This window comes from Miniopterus natalensis, chromosome 20 (genome assembly GCF_054644295.1).
Source record: "Miniopterus natalensis isolate mMinNat1 chromosome 20, mMinNat1.hap1, whole genome shotgun sequence".
NCBI classification, from domain to species: Eukaryota; Metazoa; Chordata; class Mammalia; order Chiroptera; family Miniopteridae; genus Miniopterus; species Miniopterus natalensis.
In genome coordinates, this window is record NC_142100.1 from 13,661,784 (window position 1) to 13,678,854 (window position 17,071).

The window sequence follows — 17,071 nt, forward strand, 5'->3', positions numbered from 1 at the left end:
AGTGTCAGTGTCTTCTTATTCCAAGGAGACTCTCATGGGCCCATCAGATCACACCCCGAGTCCCAGCTCAGCCTGAGAGGCCTTGGAGCCTGCTGGCCTCCCTTCTCTGCCCTGCCTGTTCCCCAGGCCCACTGGAATCCCATCCTACACACTAAGTACCCATCGCCCTCCACATGGTCCTGTTAGCTGTCCCTGGTTATCCCAGGCCCCCCATCTGTCTCCCTGTGTGGGGAAACCCCAGTCCATGGGGCTCTCCTGCATAGAGTGCTGACAAGTCCCAGGAGAGGCACAAGGATTTTTCAGGCCCAAAGAATTTTTGAGGATCTGGTACAGTGAGGCCTACCAAGTCTTCACTTTCCCTGTGCTCTTATGTGACACCCCCCCCCCCAGGGGCTCCCAATGTGCACAGGAGTGCTACCCTTTGGGAGTGAGGGAGAGTGACCTTCCCTTCCCTGTCCTGGGCCGGTCAGCTAGAGATGGAGATGCCCATCTCCTGGGGCTCTGGAGGGGGCTGGCACAAACGGGGCTCAGGGTACAAGGCATCCTGTGGTGCCAGGAGCAGGGCTGAGGAGGCTGGAGACTGGCAGGAGCAGCCTTTCTCCCAGAGAAGTACCCCCAGAGCTTTCGCTCAGCAGGAGCCTGGCACAGAACCCCTGAGCTCCCCTCAGTTACCATGGGCTCCTTCCTGCTGTGACAGCTAAGACCCAGGGCCCTGGGCTGCCCAGTCTACCCTAGGCTTCAGTGTGCTCATGAGAGCAGTGCTCCCCGCAAGCTCTGGGTGGGAGGGCTCATGTGCTGGGGGCTCATGGCAGCTTGGGGGCTGCCAATGATCAGACCTGAAGGCATCCTGGACGCAGGGGCTGATTTCTAGAACCACACACTCAACACAGACCGTTTCTTCCTGACCTGGGTGTGATGAGCACATGTTCTCAGCCTCCTTTGGTCTGACTCTGTCTTACAGGAAGTGGATAAGGTATGAAGTGAGGTCATAAGCTGTGCAATGCACAAGTGTTGCATGTCTGCTTCAGCCCTGGGGACAGCCAGGAGGAATGCCAGCTCTGGAGCTGTCCAGGCCTGGGGCCATGCTGGACTTACTGCTGTGTAACTCTGAACCAGCTCCCAACACTCAACCAGTCCCCACATGTGTGTGTGTCCTGACAATACATTTGCAGATGGTGAGGAACTGTTGTGACTTGAATGATATGCTGATTTAAAACTCCTTGCCTGAGACCCAACCCATAATGAGCACTCAGTTGGGAGCCCCTTATTTTCCTCACACAGCCTTGGGATGGCTTGTCCTGATGTTTGTCTCCTACAGGTGAGTGACCTCTTGGAGCCCAGGCCTGGTTCTTCCAGTACCTGGCAGAGAGTAGTAATCCTGCAGGGGGTGCTGAAACACTATCTCTGTGTTCCAGGAGGGAGGGCAGAGTGCAACATCATGACCTGGCTAAAGGGATAGGTTGGACCTGGGCCGATATGGACTGGGAGCACCTTGTAAGGGTGCCCCCTCCAGAGCCCCTGGGAGCAAGGAGTTTGTGATGCTGAGGTGGTGAGAGAGAAACTTGTGTGGGGGTTTGGTGCCAGGTCAGGTCTTGGGTCAACATCTCTCTATCCAGCCCTGTCCCTGCCTTTGCTTGGCCTTTCCTGAGTTGGGATGGGAGGAACAACCAGCACTTGGTGGGCAGTCCCCAGGCAGCCTGCCCCACAGGAAATTAGGGAGGAAGGTGCTATGTACACAATGGAGCTATTGGTGCCTGGAGATTGGCCATATGCTCTTGGGTGAAGCTCTTCCCTCCTGAGCCCATTCCTTATCTGTGGAATAGGCACAGTACACCCTTCCTAGCATCAGCAGAGCAAATGTGCAGGAGAGCAGTCCTCCCAACACTACAAAAAGCTGCTGGGTGCTGAGAGGGAGGGGTGTTGCTCCTATTCTTGGAATACAGGGAGGCTGAGGGAGGAGTCCTGAGCTTACCTGGCTTCTGCGCAGCCCTGCCACCACACCCTTTGGTGCAATGCCTTTTCCTCGCTGGGCCTCAATGAGGCCCCTTCCAGCTGTAAAACCCACTGGGGGACTGCCGTGGCATCTCTGTTCCTCCCTACCCCCTGAGGATGTTAATTGAACAGTCTTCACTCCAGCCCCCACTGCTCCACTGGATCAGCAAGGACAGCTCGCTGTGGCTACATGCCCCCTCGACAGCCACAGCTCAGCCCATAGTCCCCCCTACCCCGGGGCACAACTCCAGGGGGCGCCATCCACATAGCTAACCGTGAGCAGGGTGAGGACAGCCCTGGCCAGCACGTGGTTGGCCGCTGCCCGCCCAGCCCTCCACACTCCTGGCCGCCTCTGTACCCCTCTGTCCAGCCCGGCGGGTCAGCAGCCCACCACTGCTGCGCCCGCAGCGGCGCTTTGCAGCCCCGAGGATTGGCCGACAAAAGTCAGTTGTGCTGCTGGGCCCGCTTCCAGGCCGAGCAAGAGCCCGCGCCCCGTCCGGCGCTGCCCGCCCCGCCCTGGCCCGCCGCGAGTGAGCCTCCGCGGCCATGGCCCAGCGCCCGCGGTAGCTCCGCTGCACAGATGCTACAGCGGAGCCGGCGGGTAGGAACTTGCCCGGGGGCGGGGGCCGGGGCCACCACTGCCTCTCCCCTCTTCTCTCCCAGCTCTCGCTTTTCGGAGCTCCCCCGGTTGGCCCGGGCGGCCGGCCCCCCGGCCTGCCTGGCGCAGCAGGAAGCCCGCGGGCCGTGGTTTCCCGGGCGCCGCAGCGGAGGAAGTCGGCCGGTGGTGGGCCGCGGCACCCCTTGCCCCGGGCCGGCGCCCTGCACAGCGTCAGGTGGGCGGAAGGGCGGGGCGGGTGGCGGCGCACGGAGGCGGGCGGCGGGCACCGGCGGAGCCGCACACGCCCGCATTGCTGGGGGAGAAGCCGCGCAGCGAGCCCTGGGCGAGCCCAGCCCAGCCCAGCCCGACCCAGCTCGGGGCCGCGAGCGGGTGCCCGGGGGTGTGTGCTGCACCGCGCGCGAAAGCGAAAGCTGCTCTCCGGGCCTCGGGCCCTAGCAACTTCGCGGCGGGCGGCGCGAGGAGGAGCTGCACCGAGCGCTCCTGGGGATGGTGAGCGGACCCACCGGGTGGGCAGCGGCGCCCCGCGCGGTGCTTCCCCAGCTATAAATAGCTCTGTGCGGGGGCGGGAAGATGGTGCCAGCGCTTTGCGGGTGCCCAGCCTGCTCACAGCCCTGAGCCGGGCCAGGACCTTGCCCCGAGGGAGTGGGTCGAGGGCCCCTGGCACAGGGTGGGGTGCGGCACGCGCAGATGGGGCCACGGAGGAGTTGCCAGCCGGGCTCCCCCGACGCACTTAGTTGTCGTTTCAGCTTTTCCCCAGGAGGGGGAGGGGAAGGGGAGGGACAGCCTGGCAGTTCTGGAGACCCAGTGTGCAGCGTCTCATTTGGCAGAAGAGGCTGGAAACAGCGGGCGTGCCGACTGCAGGCAAATTGCAGGCTTCCCCAGCCCCTGCCTGTGCTGGGGATTCGTTACCTGTGGATGGCGCGGGGAATCCCTTGCCCTCGGCAGCACAGCCTGGACCACTTGTGCCGGGAGGGCAATGGCGCCCCTGGCGGCCTCTGTACAACCCTGCGACCAGAGAGGCCAGCCCTGAGGGGTTTGCAGTGGAAAGAGGACTTCCTGCCCCCAGGGGTGTTCAGTCTGTCCTGCTCCTGGTGTCACCCCCAACCTTAGGCCTGGAGCAGATCGGTGGCTCTGAGTGTTGTAGGAGAGGTAGGGCCCTTAGCTTCTCAGGACATTAGGAAGATGTGGAGCTGACACCTGGAAACAATCCTGGCCCCAGAAGCCTGAGGTTCCTCAGTGGGGTGGCTCCTGAAGGAAATGGGAGCCATCTGGGCCGCTGGTGGGAAAGGGGCTGCCCTGCTTTCCTGCTCTCTCTGCCCTGCTTCACCTTACTTAGGGGCAAGCAGAGTGGAGTGGGAAGTGCCGGGTAGGCTGTAGAGCTGAGTTTGCTGTAGGCTCATTTCCCTGCTGGCTGTGTGCCCTGGAACAAGTCTTTCCCAGTGATGTGTAAGTGAAATCATGTGTTGGAGAAGCTGGATAGTCACCCTGTGAGTACTTTGGCCCCGGGGTCTTGGACACCAAGTGGTCTTGCTGTTTGGGAGGTTCATGTAAGTTTGTGGATGACAGGTGTTTCCCCAAGACTATGGAGGGCACTGGTATTCTCCCCAAGGCTGCTCCTGACCTCAGGGCCTTCAGTCCAGATTCCATCCTATTCTTGGTTGTCCTAGAAACAGCAGAAAGTTTTTGTGCTTCTCTGGGGGAGAGAGGCTACCCCAGCAGCACTCCGCTGCTGAGGGGCTCCCTCACTCTCTCCAGGGCCTGCCACCCCCACAGCAGCTGGTCCTCAGCAACAGCCTGCTCCTACAGCCCCACACTGCTACCCCTGGGAATGGGATGCCAGCAGGCTCCCACCCTCGCCTGTTTGAAGCTGAGTCACCACTGCACCCATGCCAAGGGGGGAGCGCTGGGGGGGGAGGCTATAGGAATCCTTTTGCTAGGGGGGAACTGGCTCTCCTTCGGGTGCTCGCAGCACTGTGTTCTCTGTGAATAGGGCTGTTGAAGCTCGGCGCCCCAGGAAGCTTTGCTCACCTGTCATACCTTGGCACATGGGCCTGGCTGGGAGTTGGAAAGCCCAGGAAGACAAAGGGCCCAGGCCCTGCTTCCAGGAGTGCACCTGCTGCTGCCTAACCACCCTCGGTCTCCTCTGGGATCCATCCTGAGGAGAGGGTGAAAAGTTATGTGGAAAAGACTGTTCAGCCTGCATTCTTTATAATAAACCTGAAGACTCAGACCCAGATACCCACCGGTAGGGAACTTGATGAGTAAGGGGATACCTGTGGGGCGATGCGCTGTGGCCATTTTAAATGATGGAGAGTTTTCGATGATGCAGGAAAATATATGTGCTGTACTTAGTTAAAAATTAAGATAAAAAGCACACACTCCTTTGTTCCTTTTGCTCAGGACACCCAGGTGACAAAGGTGACCCTGAGGGCTGCCCATGTTCTCCCCACTTGGGAGAGGCTCCTCTCCTCCTCTTCTGGCTCCTGCTCCTTCTTGGTTTCTCTCTGGCTTCCCTGATTACTCCTCCCCAAATTGTTGCTTTCTTGGCTGTTACCCCTTGTAACTGCCTCTTCCGTCCTCTCAACCTGGATGGTAACCACATGTATCTGTCTCTCTGTCCCACTAGTAGGGACCTCCATTGGGGGGCGTGTCTGACTCATCCATGTGACCCGAGGTCCCTAGGGTAAACTCGGCTTTCTGTACAGTTTCCAGGCTGGAAAGGGGAGGGCAAGCCAGGCTGACCTGCCCTTGGGGACCCAGGGGCCACTTCAGAGCACTCCTCCCCAGCGCCCAAAGAGCACTCATCTGGGCATAAACAGCTTGCTTAGACCTTGGCCCAGATGCCACACTGAGAGACTCACTCAGAGCTCCCTAGAGCTGCACCGAGGTCGAGCAGATTTGGAGGCCAGGGTTTGTGACTGACCTGGAACATTCCTTTTCAATGGGCCTGCCTCCCTCTCTACCTGGTCTGACACTCATGTGAGCGGGTTACCCTCTCCCTCAGGGGAGTCTGCAGGAGCTCCTTGAGACTTCCTCACATCTCAGAAGTTGTGAGCACACAAGGAGGCCAGGCTTTGTTCAGGGGCCTGGAGGTGCTGGTGAGCAAGAGAGACAGCCTCTCCTGTCTACCTGCCCGTCCCTAGGCAGCTCAGAGCCCAGGGGACTGTGGTAGGGCACACCAGGATTCAGGCCTTTGGGACTGGCTACTCACCTCGAGAGCTGAGTCAGCCATGGAACCAGCTGGTAGGCAGAAGGCCCCAAGCAGACATAGGCCCCTTTGGATTGGAGAGCCAGAGGTGAACTGGAGACAGGAGGGTCCACTGCATGTGGCAGACTACCACCTACCAGCTGCCTGGTCAAGCCCAGTGCCCTGGGTCTCTCCAGAGCACTGTTGGTGCCTCACTGCCTTTCCCTCCTAATTCCTCCGTGAGGAACAGTGCCCAGGCCTGGCTCCTTCAAGGCCTTGCTGGCTGCTCCCAGGTGTGGTTACTTGCTCCTGCCTGAGCCTTACATGGTGCCCAGCTGGACATGGCCCTAGGCACAGTAGAGTGGGAAAGAGGCCACATTTGAGTCCATGGGTGTGGCAGCAGAGGACAGTGGGAGAAGCCCAGTGGAGTCCTGGAGACCGAGACGAGAGGCTATTCCCACATCAAGGGCCCAGGGGACTTGATTCTGAAGCCTTGGAGGCACTCAGTTGCTGGCAGAGGCCTGTTGCTTCCCATCCCTCTGTGGCCAGCATTCCAGTCCCAGCCTGCCCCTGTCCTGGATGGAGCAGAGCCTGACTGGTCCATGCCTCTTGCCTGCCTTCTTTCGTGCTCTGGCATTTCCAGCCTACTGGAGGGCCTCTGCCTGTGCCCTTGGAGTAGAGGAAACTCCAGGAGGAGCTGTGACTGAAAGGTGGGGTCACAAGAGTGACAGGTTGGGCTAGAAGCCCCAGAACAACCTTGGGATATGCCATCCAGAATGGCCTGAGCAGTAGCCCAGCAGAGAGTGGTGGGTCTACTGTGAGAACTAGAACTACCTAGATGAGTGGCCTCAGGCTGCCAAGCTTCGAGTTGGCCCTGGGCCTGGTGAAGAGGCTGTGCCCAAAGCCCCACTGGTGTGCAGGGCACCAGGGATCCAGAAGTATGGATGGGTGGGATCTTCTGGCCCACACTGAGGCAGTGAGGGAGGTGTGGACTGGCCAGTTGATCAGGAATCTGAGGGGAAGGGAGCCTCTGCCTCTCCAGTTAGAAGCTCCTTTCAGACCACAGTATTCTGGAGAGAGTGTGAGCTGTGGGCCTGAGCATGGCGTTGGCCTAGCCCCAGGAGCAGTGCTCTGTGACAAGGGGTGTCAGCTGTCCTCACTTCCGTGGGGTGCCACCTGTCAAGATTGTGATGACCAGAGGCCAAGCCTCATGGCCCTCCTGCCCAAGGCACCGGCCCTGCCTGCTTTCCATCCCCACTTGTAAGTAGACTGTATGTGTGTGGGCAAGAGCACAGGCTGGCCCAGCAGTACCCACCCCCTCCACCAACCCAGCTCCCAGCTTCCCTGTGAAAGTCTCCGAAGTCCCCCAACTGTGGTGGCCAGGGTGGGGGTGGGGGTGGGGGGTGAGGTGGTGGTGGTGGTACTGGTACTGTGGGGTTTAGCTTCTGAAGCTCTTTCCTCAAGAGCAGTGGGAAGATGCCTGAGACTCAAGGCTGCAGGAAGGGTTTGGTAACTTGTGTCAGAGTCTGGGGCCCCATGAATTATTCAGGTGGTTATAATCTGTCTCGGTGACCTCATCTACCAGCCAGAAGCCCTGAACCACTCTGATGGGCTGGGGGAATCAGCTAAGATGCTCCCATTGAGATGCTTGGCACATGGGCAGAGCTCTGAGCCCAGTCCCAGTGCTTCTAAGTGCCCAAAACTGCTGCTGTATGCCCCTAACTGCCCACATCTCTCCAGGGAAGCATCTCTCCAGCCAGGAATTGAGTGATGTGCCTGTGGAGCTGGGAGAAGGGTCTTGAAAGAAGAGGGCAACCAGGCAAGAGTGCTGGGGGAGAACTGAAGAAGGCCTGAGTCATAGCCCCCTGGCTCCGCCTGGCACTAGTACTGCCTTCCCTCTAGGGTGATCCCCATCCCAAACCTCCCTCCTGTGGTCCCATGGCTCCCATGCTCCATACCTTATGGTGCCTTCCCCCTCCCTGGGAGCCCCCTGGTTCCCTCGGGGGCTTCCTAGCCATCCACAGGCACTGGGGAGGGCCGGCTTTTCCTGAGGGGCAGTATGGAGAGGGGTGTTGAGGAGTGGGATGTGTCCCAGTCATCTTGTGGCTGTTGGTATCAGGGCTCTGACTGTAAACACAAAAGCCCAGCACTGCCTGCTTGGGCACAAGTCTTGCTTACCACCGTGCCAGCTTGTGACTCTGTCTGGTGGCCCCACGCCCTCAGGCCAGCTGTCCCTGGAGGCCAGCCTCAGGGCTACAGGAACCTCATGCTTATGTTGTCTGGTTCCCTTCTGATTTTCTGTGGACATGTGGCCTAATTTGTTCCGTCTTCCATCCTTCTAGAGATAGGTAGTTTTATGTTATGCCTGCGTGCATGCATCCAGAAAGGAAATGGATTGATAGGGAGCTCTGCTGTGAAGGGATCCAAACTGTGCCCTGAAACGTGTGATGCAAAGTAGACCTGACCTCACAGGGTGTGTTCTGGCCTTGGCCCTCTCTGGGGATTAGCTGAGAGCCCCTCAGGAGTCTGGCTCCTGGGCATAGGGACCCTGTGCCTGTCTCCAGAATGATGACTGGCCCGTGGAGAGGCTACGCAGCCAGGCCCACCTGCCCCAGACCTGAGAAGGGGATCCACATGCAGCCTGGGCTCGGCTGCAGTGTAGCAGGGGGGCAGGCCACCCCTCACTGAGCCTCGGGTTCCCCCCTACACAACGAGCAGGTTCAGGCAGCTAAATGTGTTGGGAAATGTGCGTGATTGTGTAACTGTGCTGCCATCAGGTTCCTCAGTGGGATTTGGGAGGGGGATGTAGGAAGAAGGGCGGGGGCGGGAGCGCGACCCCAGAAGGTGAGACAGGTAGGCGAGCAGTGCCATGGTGTGATGGGGAGCGGGTGGCAGGCAGACCTGCCTCTGGGGGCATGCAGGAAACGTCTGAAATGAGGCATTGCCTCGCTTCAGTGGCCAGATGGCAGCCCCTGCTTCCATCGATTCCTGCTGTGGCTGACAGTGTCAGGCTGCCCTGCACAGTTCCAGGTTAGCCCACTTCAGGGCATGGTGGGCCCTCCAGGGAGTTTTTTAGCATGCTGATCGGCTCATTTGGTACCACCCCCCCAACGGAAAAAGAAAACAGGTAAATGCCCTGTGTCTTCAATTCTAGAACTTGGGAGCAGGAGCAGGTGTTAAGAATCCCTCTCTACTATCTGCTAAGGCCATTATGTCCACCAGACCCACCCCCTGACCATCTGAGGGGCTGGCCTCAAGCAGTCCTGGCAGAGTCATAGGAGAATAGCAAGCAAGGAGGGCTTCAGAGAGGAGCTGATGTCACAGATGGACCTAGGAAGACACAGGAGAGCTGACTGGGCAGAGGAGGTAGCAGGGCATCCGAAAAGGCAAGAAGCATGAAATTCATAGCTGTGTAAATGGATGGTGAATGTCCTGAGTGGAGGCAAGAGGTGTGAGAGCCAGCACTGCTCAGACTTCAGCCGAGGGAGCCGTCTGGCAAGGTTGTAAGCAAGGAGGGATGCAGCCACATTACCCTTTTCCGAGCTTGCCCTGGCCCAGGCTGAGTAGATGGATTTGGGGGACAAGAGTGGAAGAAAGAGGCAGGATGAGGTCTGGGCTGAAACAGGGATTTCAGGGGTACAAGGTGTAGGCTTGGGTGCCATGGAGGGCCAGGGGCATGGGGATGACACTTTTGGGTTCCAGCAATGTGAAGAAGGAGCCTTTTTTAGTTAATTAACCAAAGATGAACTGGGTCATCTCCAGAGGTGGTGAGCTCCCCAGATGTGTGGACTGAGGTGGTCACAACCACGCAGGTGTAGAAAACAGGCATTGATGGTCCAGGCACCCCAAGTACCTGGAGCCTCCCAAGGCATTGGTACCATATCTGAGGCCCCCATAGCCCCTGTCTCTGCCCACCTCTCAGCCAGGCTGACCCTGAGTCCCTGGCAGGTCTGTCTTCAGACCTCCCTTCCTCTCCCCCTTGCCTGTGCCCTGGCTCCACTGATGTGATGGCAGGGGTGACATAGGAGGAACAGGGCCACTTCCCAGGGGAGGGCCCAGAGAAGTCAGCACCCCTCTCACATACACACCCCCAAACACAATTTGGGGGGGCAAATGTGATCCTTTATTCATCCTTCCTGATAGCTCCCCCAAGGAGGGAATTCCACGGTGGTCTGGATCTTGTGGTTGAGAGCGTGCCCCTCTGTGCCCAAGGAGGAGTGAGATCCAGGAGTAGCAGGGTCACACCCAGATCCCCAGCTGGGCTGTGGCCCTGGGCCAGCCCTGGCACGCGCCTGTGGTGTCTGAGCACAAGGCCGGGCCGTGCTTCCAGTTTTTCTTCTCTTCCTGTTACACCCAGAAAGAAACCAAGGGGCCAGCCTCAGAGGCTTCCCTCTGGGCTCATTCTCCCTATCCTCAGGTGGCGAGGGGCTGAGCTGTGTGTGTGACGTTGAGAGACTCTGAGCTCTGCCCTCCTTTGGTCACTGTGCAAAGCTAAGGGCCTCCATAGGGTCAGGCCCTTACCCAGGTAACAGAGATGGCACCTCTCCAGCCACTGCTGTCACAACAGAGGGTGGGATGCCAGGGCCACACTGGTGGGGACAGCTGCTTGAGGCTGTGGTCATGCTCCCAAGTGGCATCTTTTCCTGAGCTGCTGCAGAAGCCACATATGCCGGGTAGGAAGATGCAGCATCGGTGTTAGTGCCCTGGGCAAGGGTGGCCTCAGCCCCTTGGTTTTGTCCAGATGGGGTTTGGAGGGTAGCTGGTGCCTTCCCTGGCACTGCCAGGGATGGAGGGTGGCTGCCAGCTCCACATAGCCCCTCAGCCTGCCTGGGTGGGGCCTCCATGTCCAGTGTGAGCCGGTGACTCAGTGTGGAGTCTGTGGGGACTCGGAGCTGAGGGTTTCAGATCCACTCTTGCTCGAATGGCTTAGGTCAGAAGGTGCCCTGGCTTCCCTCCCTGGAGTGCTGGAGAGGGTGAGTGCCATGAACAGTCATTGAGCATCCAGGGAACCGGGGCCTGGGAGGGGCACCACCTGGACACCTCGCCGTGGGCCCCATGCAGAGGAGGCGGTGTCGCTCACAGTCCTGGTCCACTCTGGGTAGGAATTTCTCTAGGGTGTTGGCTATGGGGACCTACTTGGGAACCTGCGAGCTCTTTCCAGGCCCCAAGGTCCCTCTGCAAAGACATGACTCTTAATATCCAGGCACCAGAGCCTTAAGCTTGCTCAGGAAGTATGAGCTCCTGTTCACTTGTCATTCACTCCCTGGTTGTCCTTTCCTTCAGCACACCTTGACTGGACCTGAGTGGGTGTCAGAGGCCATGCTGGGTTTGGGGACATTGCAGGAATCCAGACCTTGGGGCAGGCAATGGGCAGGGTGCCCAGTGCAGCAGCAGTCTAGGCTTGGTGGAGTGAGGTGAGGTGGGGGCTCCCCAGAGCCAGCCCTGCTCCAACTCAGCCTTCAGACGGTGGGTTGGATGGGCAAGAAGTGGTGGAGGGGGTCCTGGCCAGAGCCAGCTGCAGACAAAGGCGAGTTAGTGGGAACCACGCATTCTAGGAGCCGCAGGCCATTTTCTGCCCAAACCTTGATTCTCTGGATGCTGCTGGAGGGAGTGCTTGGAGGGTGGGGGGTGGGGGGTCCATGCCTGAACCTGTCTGGCCGGCAACACCTGCCAGAAGTTCACAGTGGCTACCTTTTGACCCTCAGTTTGCCTCCAGGAATTGGGCTTACTGATGAATCTGTACCTGTGCAATGAGTAGGCATTGAGCTTCTCCCTGTTGTTGCATTTGATCAGTTTCAACCTGTGTGCTTCCCATAGGGGACAGATCAAGTGAACATGTGCCAAGAGGGGGTGGTGCACAGCAGCATAGGGATGCTTTCATGCCATTTTAGGGGGAAGCAAGGTGGGGTAGCCACACTTCATCCCCCTTGGGACAGTGAGAGGGACCCAAGGAGCCCTTGGTTGCCCATGTGGCACCCAGCAGCCCCTCTCACACTCCCTCCCCATTTATCCCACAGGGCATCTGGCGGATCCCGGTGGACGAGATCGACCGGCCAGGCAGCTTTGCCTGGCACATGAACCGCTCCATCGTGCTGCTGCTCAAGGTGCTGGCCCAGCTCCGGGACCACAGCACCCTGCTGAAGGTGTCCTCCATGCTGCAGCGGACCCCGGACCAGGGCAAGTGAGTGCAGCACACGCACTGGCTGGAGCCCCTTGCCCCATCTGCCCAGGGTGTCTCTACACAGGTCAGGGCTTCTCTGTTCCAGAGTCTAGAACCCAGACGGCACCACCCCTACCCCGGACACCTGGGGCGAACACAGGCTCTCCCTACTGGATTTGATTTCCCCATTGAGACTCTGGACAAACAGTCTTTCCTTTCCTCCTGCTTCCCCCAACTTGGGGCTCTCAGGGCTGCTGTCAGGTTGTGGGGAAACAGGTGTCAAGTGATAGCTGGGGTATCCCAGGTGAAGGCCAGTAACAACAGGCCAGGCAACTGGAGGGCTGGGCCTCAGAGGTAACTAGAGATCCCTCTGCCAGAAAGGGTGGAACAGACAAGTACAAGGGACATCCGCTACAGCTGCCACTTGCAGGGGCTGTGGGGGATCCCAGGAGAGAGCTCAGATATGGTCTGGCCCGGCCATGAGTCCTCACTGCCAGTGAGGCCAGCAGCTGTCCTTCATGCCTGTGCACCTCCTCTTCTGTCTGCCTCATTCACCTGCCCTGTGCCAGGAACTGGGAAGGGGCCTCTAGCTGGGGCCTGGGGTCCACTGGAGACAGGCTTGTGAGAGAGAAGCCAGAGGCCCCAGGCTCTCACTGAGCCTGGCCCTGCCCACCCTGTCCCCCAGGGTTGGGTTCTTGGGTGCAGACCCTGGGTAGATGGGCAGGAAGCACACTGAGGGACTAGCCGGTGTTCTCGGGGCAGGGAGGGGCTCGGGCCACCATCCAGCAGTGGTGTGTGACTCTGACGCTCTGCCGTCCTCTCTGGCCACCCCCGGGTACCTGCAGGAAGTATCTTCGAGATGCTGACCGCCAGGTCCTGGCACAGCGGGCCTTCATCCTCACTGTGAAGGTGCTGGAGGACACACTGAGCGAGCTCGCAGAGGTATGCTGCCTGCAGCCCCTCTCCTCTCCTAGGTTGGGGTCCCCTCCCTGCTATTCATTCACTAGTGCCCTTAGGCAGGTTCCCGTGTCTTCACCTGTGAAGTATCACCCTCCTGCCACCCTAGATGGAAATGTCAACCGTAATAATTCACAGGCACTTATTGAGGGCAAATGTGGACTTGTGGTCAGTGAGAATAATAGTGACATTCCCCAGGCTGCTCTCACCATGGCTCCCTGTTCCAGCCCTGAACTTGCGTAATAGCAGCTGTAATGACAAAACAGATGGCAAAGTTGGCCATTCCCTTGCCCAGCCTGCTTCCCACAGGCTGAGCAAGGCTCTGAGAGCACCCTGACACACGGTCCCTTCTCACCCCCTGAGGCACCCACAGTCCTCTCCCCGATTTACAGTTGAGCACCTGGAGGCCCAGGAGTTTAAGTCACTGGCTTGGCAGGTGGGGCCTTTGGGACCTGAGCCGGAGTAGTCTCCCTGCAGCGCTACCTGCCCAGTAGGACTGGCTGGGCTGTGATACAGTGCCTCCTGAGACCCTCATCCCGGCCTCTGCACTGGGGGCACATGAGAGCCCAGGGCAGGAGGGCTTGGCTCTGCAGCAGGCCTGGCAGGTCACCTCCCTATCAGACACCCAGGGCTGCCCTGAGGCTCACATTGAGAGGAATGCTGCCTGATGCAGCCAAGACTGTTCTCCTGCAGCAGTGCCACCTCCAGAGCCCCACTGGCCCCTCTGAAGGCTGGAGGTCCAGCAGGGAGGGTCTCCCTCAGGCAGATCTCCAGGCCCAGCCCTGGACCGCAAGCAGATGGGCAGAGCCAGAGTAAACTTGAGTGGGCAAACCTGGTGCCCAGGGGTGCTTTATTATGGAAACGCCAAAAGACACAGTCTTTTACCTTTGGTTTTCTTGTAGGGGTCAGAACACCCAGGGCCCAAGACCTGTGGCCTTCCTGGAGCCAGGATGACTACCGACGTCTCCCACAAGGCCAATCCTGAAGATGGCCAGGAGGGCCTCCCCCACGCCAAGAAGCCCCCTCTGGCTGATGGCTCAGGGCCGGGGGCTGAGCCAGGGGGCAAAGTGTGTCCCCTTATCCACCGGCCTGTGGCTATGGACGCAGGAGACAGTGCAGACCAGGGCAGAGAACGGAAGGACAAGGAGAGCCCCCAGGCGGGCCCCACTGAGCCCATGGACACGGGTGAGGCTGCAGCTCGCCGCTTGGATTCAGAGCGAGCACTGCCCCTGCCGCCAGGCCGCTCCCCTCGGGATCGGGCCCCTGAGAGCCGGCCCACCGAGCTATCCCTGGAGGAGCTGAGCATCAGCACCAGGCAGCAGCCCAGCCCGTTCACACCAGCCCAGCCAGCCCCTGCCACCGCCACCCCCACAGCCACCACCGCCACCACCACGAGGGCAGGTGGCCACCCTGAGGAGCCACCTCCACGCCCTAGCCGCAAGAGGAAACTCCTGGAGGACACGGAGTCAGGCAAGACGCTCCTGCTGGATGCTTACCGAGTGTGGCAGCAAGGCCAGAAGGGTGTGGCCTATGACCTGGGCCGTATTGAGAGGATCATGTCTGAGACCTACATGCTCATCAAGCAGGTGGGTGGCTAAGGAGTGGGTCTGGGTCGTGTACTCATGGAGGGCCATGCTCAGCCTACCCAGGTGTCCCAGCGCCTGCCCTTTCGGGTGCGTGTTAGGTGTCTTTCCCACCCCACCCCTGCTATTCACTTCCCTACATTTGAGGTTTCCTACAGTGCACATGCAATAGGTTTAGGGTCAGAAAAACAGCGAGCATATCAAGGCATGTGGTTGTATACTTTAGATACAGTTTTGTCACTATACCTCAATAAAACGGGGTAAAATATACCAAAAAAAAAAACACCCAAGCTTTAACAAGTCTGTGTTTAATTTTAAAGGAAATAAATCCACTTTACAGAAATCTTATCAAATCCAGGACAGGGAGACAGCACCCCTGAGCCCACTGCTATGACAGGGCTTTGGGCCACTTCTTCAGAGACCTTCGTGGCTGTCCTCTACCGCTTTGTGAAGAGGTTCTGTTGCCCTTCTGATTTTGCCTGCCTTTTTTTTTTTTAATGCATTGGGCATGCAGCTTTTTTTACTTAAAGTGATTTCCAGCCCGGCCAGCATGGCTCAGCTGGAAATATTAACTTTTATTGATCTATGATCCAGGAGATCACGGTTTGATTCCCTGTCTGGGCACATGCCCAGGTTGTGGCCTCGATCCCCAGTGGGGGGCGTGCAGGAGGCAGCTGATCAGTGATAACTGTCTCATCATTGATGTTTCTAGCTCTCTCTCACCCTCTCCCTTCATCTCTTGAGTCAATAAAGGCATTAAAAAAAGTGATTTCCAGTTAGAGCGTCATCCTGATATGTCAAGGTTTCAGGTTCAATCCCCAGTCAGGGTACATACTAGAAGTAACCAATGAATGCATAAAAAAGTGGAACAACAAATCGATGTCTCTCTCTCTCCCCCTTCCATTCTCTCTCTAAAATAAAAAATAATAATTAAAAAAATTTTTAATAAATAAATAGAATAAAATGATTTCCACAGGAAAACCCCCCAGAACTACAATGACTGGCTCAAACAGGCCAACCATCCTCCTATGCAATTTCTTCTCAAACTGTCCATTTGCAGTGCCACTTTTGAGAGTGCCTTTTTTATCACCACCTCACCAGCATCCAATATTGACTTTTATTTGTTTTTGTTGCTGATTAATGAGGAAAAAAAAGCCCTTCATTCCCTGCTATGGGAGGACCCTTCCCCCACATTGCCCACCCTGGCTGCTCTGGACACTCCAGACTGTCTCGCTCACACCCTGCCCGCTTCTCCAAGGTGGCCCCCACAACTCCCCAGCCTTGTTCCCACCCCCCTGTGCTTTGGCTCTTGGGCTCTGAGTCAAATAAGACCTACCCACCTTCCAGACCTCAGATTCTGAAAGGCCTGCATCCTGCCAGCCTCCACTCCTGGGGATGAAATAACAAGGTCACAGGAATGAACTTGGGATAGCCAGATGGGCCAGAGCTTTGGTCCTAGGGGACAGACCTAGGAGATGGATGTGCACCTGCCCAGCCTGGCGGGGTTGGGGTCCAGGTGTCATCGGTGGGAGGGCCTTCACAGGAGCTGGGGCTGGGCTTTCTGACTTCAGGTGCTTCCTTGTGCAGGTGGACGAAGAGGCTGCGCTGGAGCAGGCTGTGAAGTTCTGTCAGGTGCACCTTGGGGCCGCCGCCCAGAGACAGGTAAGCCTGACCCAGCTTGTGCCAACTTTGGATGTTTCTGTAGGAATGACCCCTGAGTCAGGGTCACTGGGTCAAGGGCTACTTGCCATTTGAATAGGTGCAGCCTCATGTCCCCAGGGGTGGCCCGACTACCCTAGCCCCAGTCGCACAAGTGAGTGGCCTCGCACACCGGGGCTCTCCTTTAGTGTTTCCCCCTGGAGAAGTGTGTTGTGAGGGTATCCTGAGGCAGGAGCTCAGGGCAGTGGGCATCCAGCTGCAGCCTGAGGCTTCCTCTCAGTGGATGGGGCATCAGGTCACCACCCCTGCAGGGGCTGTAGGTCTGAGGAAACCCAGAGGTTCAGCCTTGACCAAGCAGGCTATAGGCCACACAGGTGGGCCCATCCCCCAGCCAAGGGTCAGACTACCTGGAGAGACATGCCCTGCCCTCTGGTAAGTAGTCCACACCACCGTTAATTGCCAAAGTAGCCAGAGGGGTCCCATTTCTTAGAGGAGGTGGTTGAGGCTCAAAGAGGACCAGCATCCAGCTCGGGCCTGGCCTGTCAGAGGACCTCAGAGGGAAGGCAAGTGAGACAGTCACAGCTGTCCTGGGCCCACCTCTGTCTAGTGCTGGGGAGGAGGTGGCCATGGTCTTCAGAGCTTGCTGCTTCTGCCCCTCAGGGAGTGTCCATTTTGCTGGGGGCATGTCCCAGTTGCCATGGCAGCCTGGCACACCCCTAGAGGGCGCTCTGGACATAGAGAGTCATTGCCATCACCTATATAGCTGAAGCCCGCTCCCCCAGGACAGGGACATAGTGCTCACCTTCCCCCTGGTATGTCTGCCTAGGAGAGACAGGTCTGTCCTACCCATAGATGACTGAAGTCGCCCTCATTACTACAATTCTCACATCGGATACTACGACCCCATGTCCCAA

At 58.4% G+C, this 17,071-nt stretch overlaps 1 protein-coding gene across 1 annotated transcript in view; it reads left to right on the forward strand.

Moving 5' to 3' along the window:
- Window positions 1–17,071, forward strand: part of CABIN1 (calcineurin binding protein 1) — a 117,715-nt gene that overhangs the window by 94,744 nt on the left and 5,900 nt on the right. The window contains exons 30-33 of the mRNA XM_016204301.2: window positions 11,816–11,979; window positions 12,804–12,900; window positions 13,818–14,501; window positions 16,086–16,160. Coding sequence (XP_016059787.2) covers window positions 11,816–11,979; window positions 12,804–12,900; window positions 13,818–14,501; window positions 16,086–16,160 — 1,020 coding nt within the window. The remainder of the gene's footprint in view (window positions 1–11,815; window positions 11,980–12,803; window positions 12,901–13,817; window positions 14,502–16,085; window positions 16,161–17,071) is intronic.